Below are 10146 nucleotides of genomic sequence, written 5' to 3'. Positions count from 1 at the left end.
ATTGTATTTCTACTAAGACTTTTACTTGACCCTTGATAAGTGACCTAAACTACTCCTAAATAAAAAGTCGCTATGTTGAGAACTATGGGTATCATTTGTCCAAAAATGTTGAGTAGGTTTAGAGAATACACTTTGGAGTGGCCTATCAGAACCGTAGCACTATCTGTATGTATGCAAATGAGAACTCTATAACCAGAACGAGAAAAATGGGATTCTAGGGCCATGATAAGACCCAAAGCCTCCTTATATTGAATTGGGAAAGACTATGCGATTCCATATAGTGAACCACTGCCAAATAGAGCCCTCTGAGATTGGGATCCTTGGTTTCAGTTGAGTTTTGTTGGTCCACTGATGCAAATTCACGACCATGAAATGGAAAACAAAAATTGTTGACCTTGAAAATGGAAAACAAAATCAATAGAAGGCAGATGAGCATGGAATCAACAGGGAGCAAAATTGAAAACTTTGGTAACTCCTCTTGGGTTGAGATCTCTTCAAACAAGATCATGTCCCTAGTGGAGTCTCGAGCCCCCTTCCATAGGGACCAAGATCCCTTTTAGTTCGATCAAGATCCCTTGATGGGGGTTAGAGAGTTCCACTCGAGCTCGAGCTGTGGCTCCTAGATCATTGGAGTGTGATTCTAAAGATGGATCCCCTCCCTTCAAGTAAGCTCCCCTCATTATTTTTGCCTACAAAAGTTTGGCTGTTTTGGTTATCTAATGTTTGTTGATTGAAATATGTAGTGGACTTCAATGGGAGATATCTTTCTTGTTTTTTCCTACAATTCTTGGAGAAATATGAGTCTTGAATATTGTTGTGTTTTGGAGAAAGTTTGTAGTTTATCTTATAAAGCAGTCATGTTTCAATGCGCAGAAAGATTATAGTTTCACGATTTAGCCTGGAATAATTAAGTGAAATAGATGATAATGTGATGCAGAAATAATTCAGCAGGGAAGAAAATCAAATAATCTGTTGATTGGAAAATTAAAGAGGAGGCCTACAAGCTAGGCCTCAATGACTCTCTGCACTGATCAAACTAGAAAAATATCTCAAAATTCAATTCTGTAATCCAAATTTTCTACAGAGCCCTTTATAATAAAAGACCTTACTTAGAGAAATCCTAATTCTAATTGAAATAGAAGTCCTAATTAAAATAAAATCCATAATTTTATCCTTGATAAAACAAATTATTCCATGAGCACTTTAACTACTTTTCTAAACGACTTTTAAAATCCAAAAGATATTAAAAAACCCTTGAATCCCTTAACAAAATTAAAAATCCTAAAAATATACCTAAATTGAAATAAAAATATGCATTATTTGAAATTAAACAAAAATTTAAAATAAGTTGAATTTTTCTGCATCATAATGTGTAACATACAACTAAAGATATGCACCGTCTTTTTTTAATCATAAGCTATGCATATTTCATATTGGAATCATTGAAATTTTTCCTTGCATTTGGTTAGCTGATACTTTCATGTTATAGGATTTTGATTGGATATGATTTGTGACCTTGAAGGTTTCATCCTTCCTGCATGGGAATGAGTATTGAGCAAGCTAAAAAGTTAGATCACTTTTTGTGTTCTGATTGTTCCTCTGAAGATGATGACAAAAGATCTCGCAACTCATATCCTGTGTCGCCACTTGCCGAGCCAAAGGTGAGCATTTTGAACTTCTATTTGCTGATGCTAGTGAGAAAACTTTCGATTAGATTCGAATGGCGTTATGTTGCTTGTTATTTGTGACTTCTCTGGTACTGATATGTGTAATAGTATAAAGCAATTCATTTGAAGTATGCCCGACTTAAAATAGTGCCAGTGTCTTGGTCGTCTAGATACTGATCCCATCTGTGAATAATGTTGTTTAGATCATATTATGTTAATAAGGTTCACAAATGTTATTGATAGGAAACCATGGGTGAGAAAGGTTCACAAATGTTATTGATAGGAAAACATGGGTGAGAAAAGTTCTTGAAAGTTATTAAAGGTCTGTCTGACCAGCATTTTAATAGCCCACTGAATTTATCAGCTATAATCTTTACTTTGAAACAAGATTTTTAAAGGTCTCCCCTTTAATATGGAGTGAGAGCTGCTTTACGAGTATTACATATCTTCTTTACTAATCTGATAATGTTAGTTTTCTCAACAGTGTTAAAAGTATCCGAATAGCCATTTGGCAGCTTACTGAGATGCTGGCTTTTATCTTTCCTTAATTAGCTGCATTCCTAATTTCCTCTCCTATGCATTAAGAGTTTAATTAGTAATATTTAATATCCTGTTTACAGAAGACTCTCTAAAGTAATTCATATCCTTGGTGAAACTTTTTTGGTGATTATTAGAGGTTATAAATAATGAGAATCTCTCTAATAATTAATAGACTAATGGAGTAATTTCAAAACATAAACTATTAGAGTTTTGTGCTATTTAATGTGATTGTGATTACTCATGTCTCCCTGACTTCTTTTCTATCTAGAATATAGTAAATCCTGTTTTTGGTCCGAAAGCGCATTCACTAGCTACTTTTCTTGAGAGCATTCACTAGCTACTTTTCTTGAGATTACAGCAACAGCTGATATCTAATACATATGTATTATGCTATAGGCCTTTCCATCCCATAGAAAGCTCAGTTCTTGGCATTGGAACCAAAGGGCAGACATCCTTATGATGCTACCCCCTCTATATGTTAATGTTTTACTTGTTACTTATCATGGTCTCATGTGAAGGTTTCTCCTGCTTGATTGTGTAGATGCTTTCTTTTTGTGTACTTATGATAGCAATTTACTACTCTAAAATTTTGAACAATTAACTACAGGTTGAACCAAAACGCCGTAAGAGATGATGATAGATGCTGTGTGCTGAAGGGAAAAAGTACTGTTCTGATGAGTCTGAGGTAAGCATTTCCATGAAATGTGTTGGTCATCGTGTGGAATTGTACAGTACAGAGAACAGACTGTGCTTGCACCAATCAACCGAAGGCTCTGAGCATGCCTTGTGACACTATATATATATACATCTATATTTTTCTACTTATCCTGTCTAGGTTTGGAGATGGTTTTCTTTTTCAATCTCTCTCGAGACTGGCTGAGATGTGTGTGTGAAACCATATGCAACTCTTGTGATTGTACACCTGTGCACATTGGCAGTCTTGTTCGGGATAATTGGCATCTTTGGCTCTTCAAAATTAAATCCTGAGGTGAAAGAAAGAAAACCTCTCAGAAAATATGGAGGTGTCTGTGTTTTTTCTTTTTCCTTGGCAAACGAGAACACAAACACCGTTAGTGCATGTACTTGGTTTGTGTCCAGAGCGATTTCTGTTGAGTTATTCTCATCAAGTTAATATCTTGGGATTGTGTGAATCACAATTGCATTCAATTTTGCAACAAGTTGCCTGGTCCTTACATTGTGATCGTCTTTGATGCCATTGGTTCGAGCATTAGTGTGCTTCTATTGAGATTGTTTACCGAGGAAAATGATTTCATGAAAGCCTACCAGGAAGCATTCCATCTTGCCTTTATCTATTTTTTTGCCTTTCACGTAGCAAGGTTTTTTGTTTTTAATTTTTAATTACTTTTGGGGGTCAAAATTAATTATATTTATAAGATTTGAATAAAAAATATATGATTTTTACCAATATCTAATTTTTATAATTAGTATAGAAATGTGTACTTAACTCGAGGGAATCAAGGAGAAATTATAAATATAATATTCTAATAAGAATAAATTATTTTCATTTAAATTTAATTTGTTATTTATTATAATTATAATTATGTTACATTATTTTTAAATTTATTTATTACAAAATAATAATTGTAAATATAATATATATCATATTTATTATCCAATCATGAAGATAAAGAGGAGAGAGATTGTACATGGAAAAAATGATAAATTTTAAAATAATAAAATTTTTAAAACAATATAATTTGTAATTACAATTATCGAATAATTATAACATTAAATTTCTAATAAAAATAAATTATTCTTACAAATACCTACTTTTTACAATTAATTTTCTTTTTCATTTTTACTTTTTGAATTACGTTTTGGGGACAAAAATAATATATAATTATAAGATTTGAACAAAAAATATATTATTTTGGCACAATTTGGTAATGTAACGACCATTCATATCACAATCATATAAAGTAGAAAATGCATTATTCATGGTAACATGCAAACCAGTCAATAAAAGAACATGAAAAGTTCAAAGTAGTTGCCTACATTTGAGATTTACTTAAAAAACCATTGAAGACAAAATTCTAGGGCATTAGAAATAATCAGGAAGCTCACAAAGACATGAGATTATGAAATATTAAAGAACATAGCCTAAATCTTAAATACTTGTGATTATAGAGGACTATAACAGAAAAAGTTATTGGGTGAACAAAAATATTTAACATTAAGAATAAACAAAAAATTTATGTAATATAAGCTGCATTACTCACTATCAAGCTCAATTTGGATGGGTGGGTCGCAATCAAATTGATGGTTTCCGATGGAGATAGCAACCAAAAAGTTTCGTTACCTACAATGAAATAGGGAATGAGAAATCAATAGAGGGAGAGAATTTGAGAAAACCGTAGATGGAGAAGAAAGATTGGGAATGAGAAATCAGTAGAGGGGAGAGAATTTGATAAAACCATAGAGAGAAGAAAAAAATTTAAGACGATCATATAAATGAGATGGAGAGAGTGGGTGAAACATTTTAGGAGGGAGAGATACTTGACGAAAGAGGGAGAGAGAAAAATAGAGTCCAAAATCTCATTCATCCCTATGATAAGAGAGATACCTTAGTCAATTTTAGGAAAGCGGGAGAGAGAAATAGAAAAACAATAGAGATGGAGAGAGTGGGAGAAAAAATTTAGGAAAGAGGGAGAGATAAATATTGGGAGAGAGTGAGAGTGGGAGAGGAGATTATAGGAAAGAATATTTAATATATGAAATAGTATGAAAGAAAGAAAATCCCATATAAGAAGATGAAAATCATGCTTATCTCTATGAAAAAAAAAAAAAAAAAGGGATTTGATGTGTGAAGAGGGAAAGTTAGAGAGAGCGAGAGAGATGCGAGGAGAGAGAATTAGAGAGAGAGAGAGATGTGTGGAGAGAGATATAAAGAGAGGGAGGGAGATTTTAGGAAAGAGGAAGTGAGAGATAAAAAAAACTACAAGAGGGAGAGAAAATTTAGGAAAGAGGGAGAGGGAGAAATATGGGGGAGAGAGAAATCATAAAAAATAATATCTAATATAGTGAGAGTGAGAGACCAAAATGGACAAAATTTGTCACAAAATGATAGTGATAGTATCATCTTTAATTTGTGATCAAAATAAAGGCTTGGAATGTCATGAATCGTGTCGAATTGGTGATCGAAGAATCACAAATTTATGGAACTTGGCCGGATTTTGGGTTCTTTTTTAAAAATCCGTTTCAAGACGATCAAATGGTATCAAAACGTGTAATGATTCAAGCATTAATTCTACAACGCCTGAATTACCACCGTAAGCGTCCAAAAAAGTTCCCGAGGCCTAGCAATGGAAAGAAGCCCCCTATGGAGCGATAATTTTATTATTTGTTGAAAAATGTTGAAGGGTATTTTAGTCATTTGATCAAAAAATGAGATTAATATTTTAATTCATTAAATGTGTATTTTTTTGACATATTTGGTTGTTTTTGAGCAATCCACTCTTGTTTTAGGATTGTTTTATATAAGGAACTCAATCATTTGCAATACTTTCTCTTGAATTCTTAAGAATTTTTTTCTTGAAAGCTCTTGAAATTAAGATTTAGGCTTGCACTTTTGCTTTGGTTTCAAACTTAAAACTCAAGGTTAGAATTCTTAAGAATTTTTTTCTTGAAAGCTCTTGAAATTAAGATTTAGGCTTGCACTTTTGCTTTGGTTTCAAACTTAAAACTCAAGGTTAGAGGAGAGAGAAGAAAATACCCCTAGGAACCCTTCACTCCCTAGAATCCCAAAATTCTAACTATCTTAGAACTCTAACTCCCAATCCTACTCCATACACCCTACACCCTATCTTAGCTTTCTTACACCCTACCCTACTCCATACACCATAGTACCATACATCCTAGCTTTCCTACATCCTACCTTATCCCATACACCTTAGTCACACTAATACACTATAGAACCTATACACCCCAAGGCTCCCATGCATACTAATTTAGCCTATGCACCCTAACTTTCATTCACCATACCTCACCCCAACCAACCTAAGCCATACATCTAGACCTTAGACCCTATCCATGACCTACAAAGACCAAGGCTTCTCTTTCAAATGTATGCAAAGGGACCCATGAAGGTACACCAAACCCGAGTCGTCTAAGTCGACTCTCTCCTCTCCACTCTCCTCTTCTTTCTTTCTTCCTTTATTTCTCTCTTCTCTCTCTCTTTCTCTCTCCTCCACTCAAACTCACAACATTAGGTTTGAGGCCTCCCTCCCTCTCTTTCTCTCTCTCTCTCTCTCTCTCTCTCTTTCTCCCTCGGACCTACAGCGGGTCCGAGCCCCCTCTCTCTCTCTCTCTCTCCCCTCTGCCCTGACCCACATCAGGTCCGAGCCCTCCTTTCTTTCTCTCCTCTCTCTCTCTCACCATATTCACAGGCCCATTCCCTATCTCCCCTTCTTTTCTCCCTAAATCTTTCATCTCTTCCTACTATGCACAGTCCCATAGCGGGTCCGTGACTTCTGCCCCCACTCCCTCTCTCCACTTCTTTCTCCCTCAATCTCTCCTCTCTTCCTACTGTACAAGGACCTACAGTGGGTCCGTGGCTGCTGCCTCCACTCCCTCTCTCCCATTCTTTCTCCCTTAATCTCTCATCTCTTCCTACTGTGCAGGGACCCATAGCAGGTTTGTGACTGTTGTCCCTGCCCTCACTCCCACTCTCCTCTTCTTTCTCCCTCAATCTCTCCTCTCTTCCTACTGTGTATGGACCCATAGCGAGTCTGTGACTACTGCCCCTCTCTCAATCTCTCTACTTCCTAAATTCTCTCTCTCTCCATTCTCCCATTCTCTTTCATTCACCTTTCTTCTCTCTCTCCTCTACGTAACTATTCTCTCACTCTCTCTCCTCTACATAACTATTCTGTCTCTCTCTCTCTTATTATGTCCATTCTCTCTTTTTCTCTCTCCAAATCTTTCTCCTTAAAAAAACATGTATCTCACTCTCTCTCCCCCTCACATTTTCATCTATATTCCCCCTCCTTTTATTCTTGTCTCACTCTCTCTTTATCTTCTTTCTATCCCTCTCCCTCATTCTCGTCTCTCTTTTTTTTTATCTTCTCTTCATCCTTATCTCTCCCTTATTCTCTCTCTTTTTCTCTTTCTCTCTTTCTCCCTCTCTACTCCCCATCGCTTACTTGTTGCCTTCACAGAGCACGGGACAACAACAAGGTTGCTGCCCCCTTTTTTTTCTCCCTTATCCTCTCACTTTCACTCCCTCCTCTGTCACCAACCTGCGTTAATGGCGGGTCCATCTCCACTCCGTCACCCCTCCTTCATTCTGTCATGGTCTCCCTCATTCTCTCCCATAGTTAGCAAAACGGCGTTTTAAACGCGATTTTTGAAAAAGTCGGAGTTTTTTTTAAAAACGTTTTAAACTGCGTATTTTTCAAAAGAGCGTAAAAAAATCGCATTTTTTTCATGAAGAAGTTTAATACAAATTTTTTTAATTTTTATAAGAAGTCGTTTCAAAAAAACATTTCTATTAACAATCCTCCATGGTACACTCAAAGAGAACCATGTGATAGAGGACATCTCATCGATGGGTACACAGAGAGAAAGATAAACATCTCAAAGAAATTAGGAAAAAATAAAGATAAATAATTTTCAAAAATCCCCAAATTGAACTACATCACGAATGCTTGATGGGTATGGAGATAGATAGATATAGAGATAGAGGAAAATTGTAACCACTGTTTATAATGCAAGCTTTAGAGAAAGAGAACCACTGTTTACATTGAAGTATAAATTTAACAATAGCTTTTAAAAATCCCTAAATTGAACAACATTTCAAAGAAATTAGGAAAAATAGAGGAACAATCTGATAGAGAACTTCCAAATCACATAAAAAATCCCAATTTTAACATACCTAAAAAATCCCCAGATTAACATAGATCAAATAATATATTAGGAAAAATAAACTAAGGAAATTTTTTTTCCCTAAGCCTGATTCAAGCCATCAGATTATAAAATACAGCACGATTCCCATCTGATTTTCTTCACAAGAAGTTCACCATCTGCTTCAAAAAGACAACACCATTCTGATCCAGAAGAAGTTCAACTTGTTTGGTCTTCTGTGTTCCTTTGAGAGATCCGTGGTCACCCCACACCTCCGCTCTCTCTCTCTCTCTCTATTTCTTTCTCTACATCCACCTCTCTCTTCCTCTGTATTTCTTTCTCATATGCCATCTCTCTCTCTCTCTCTGTCAAAGGAAATGGTCACCCCCCTCTTGTCTTCTCTCTCTAAAAGTGTAAATATAGTGCAAAAGGATAGTATAGTACATATTGATATAATTAGTATGGTGTATAGTTAGTAAGGTTAATATGGTATATAGTTAATAATGGTGTAGAGTTAGTATGGTGCATAGTTAGAATAGCTAATTTATTGACTATAGTGTTAACATAGTTAGCATAAATAGAATGCCCTTTTTTAAACTTATCCATATTTTTCACTCCAATTTTTTGAGCCTAGTTTGCTATATTCGTGACATTTTTACATAAAGTATTTTTTTCGATTTGTATTTTTGACCCGATTTTTTCATCCGACTTTTAAAAATAAAAACAATTTATTTCTGATTTTATGGTGAATCGATATATTGATATTCCCCTACTTGCTAACTAAGCTCTCTCCTCTCTTCCTACTTTACACGAACCCACAGCAGGTCCGTGACTTTATTTGTTCTTCTTTCTTCTCTCCCCCCTCTCTCCACTCTCGCTTGGGCAACTGCCCCTTCTCTCAATCTCTACCTCCTAAATTCTCTCTTCTCTCTCTCTACACATTTATTCTCTCTCTCTTATTTTGACCATCTTCTCTCTCTCCTTTATATAGCTATTTTCTCTCTCTTATTTTTCCCATCTTCTCTCTCTTTTACACAATTATTTTCTCTCTCTCTCTCTCTCCTCTATGCAACTATTTTCTCTCTCTTATTTTCCCATTCTCTCTCTTCTACACAACTGTTTTTATCTTATTTTGCCCATTCTCTCTCCTCTACACAACCATTCTTTCTCTCTCTCTCTTATGTTGCTTATTCTCTCTCTATCTCTCTCTCTCTCCAAATCTTTTCTTCCTAAAAAGTCTATCTCACTTTCTCTCCCTCACGTCTTCATCTCTATCTCCCTCTTTCTTCTTTTCATCTTTATCTCCCCTTCTTTTTCTCGTCTCACTCTTTCCTTATCTTCTATTCATTCATCCATCTCCCCATACTCTCATCCTTCCCATCGAAGGTCCACCTCCTACATGCTACACTCTCATCCTCCCTTATCGCAACCTCTCCCCAAGAGCTCAGAGCCACACCATAGGCAGGTCCATCCTTTTATCTTTTTTCTCACACCTTCTCTCACCCTATCTGGCACTACAAGATGCTGGACCTGCACCTAAGGTGGATCCATCTCCTCTTCTCACCACCTCTACCTACTCTCCCCTAGACACACGGCTCCACACCATTGGCGGGTTCACACTCTTTTCTTTATCCCTTTAACTCTCTTCTTTCTCACTCTAAATATCTCTATTTCTCTCTAACTCATATACTCATTTCATTCTTTTTTGTATTTTTTATTTCATAATTTCTTTGTTTTCTTTTTTTACTCATTGTTGCTTCCACTCTCGAGCATTCAATTCGAGGTATTCATGAGATAGCCTAGGGTTCTAACTCTCAAATTGCTATTCTAACTATATGCCTGTACAGTGTAGTCGAGTTATAAGAGATGCTGATTCTCTTACACTCGGTCACTCAGGTTGGGGTCATTCTGAGTCAGCTTTTCTTAGAGTTCTAACCCTTTCACTACTCTAACTACCGAGTCACACAATGTTTGGGTGAAGATGGATCTTTATCATTCTTTCTCACTTACTCTCTCACTCTCTTCTTTCTTATATACTCCTTATTTTCTTCTTCCTTCTCTCTTAACTCTCTACTTT

General features: G+C 35.8%; 1 protein-coding gene across 2 annotated transcripts in view; it reads left to right on the top strand.

Annotated features, from left to right (window-relative positions):
• The window catches only part of LOC18423425 (chromatin remodeling protein EBS), an 18224-nt gene extending 15002 nt beyond the window's left edge, over nt 1-3222 (top strand). Inside the window, exons 5-6 of one of the 2 annotated variants that reach the window (XR_016042787.1) lie at nt 1490-1661; nt 2815-3222. Coding sequence is in view for 1 of the 2 variants with exons in the window: in XM_020673605.2 (XP_020529264.1) it covers nt 1523-1661; nt 2815-2841 (166 nt within the window). In the remaining variant the exon portion in view is untranslated. The remainder of the gene's footprint in view (nt 1-1489; nt 1662-2814) is intronic. The other variant, XM_020673605.2, reaches the window with a different exon arrangement.
• Nucleotides 3223-10146: the final 6924 nt, after the last annotated feature.

This window comes from Amborella trichopoda, chromosome 10 (assembly GCF_054954075.1).
Source record: "Amborella trichopoda isolate Santa Cruz 75 chromosome 10, AtrichopodaSantaCruz75HAP2 v2.0, whole genome shotgun sequence".
In the NCBI taxonomy this organism is placed as follows: domain Eukaryota; kingdom Viridiplantae; phylum Streptophyta; class Magnoliopsida; order Amborellales; family Amborellaceae; genus Amborella; species Amborella trichopoda.
Note: the sequence above shows the minus strand (reverse complement) of the source record. Positions and strands in the feature narration are given on the sequence as shown.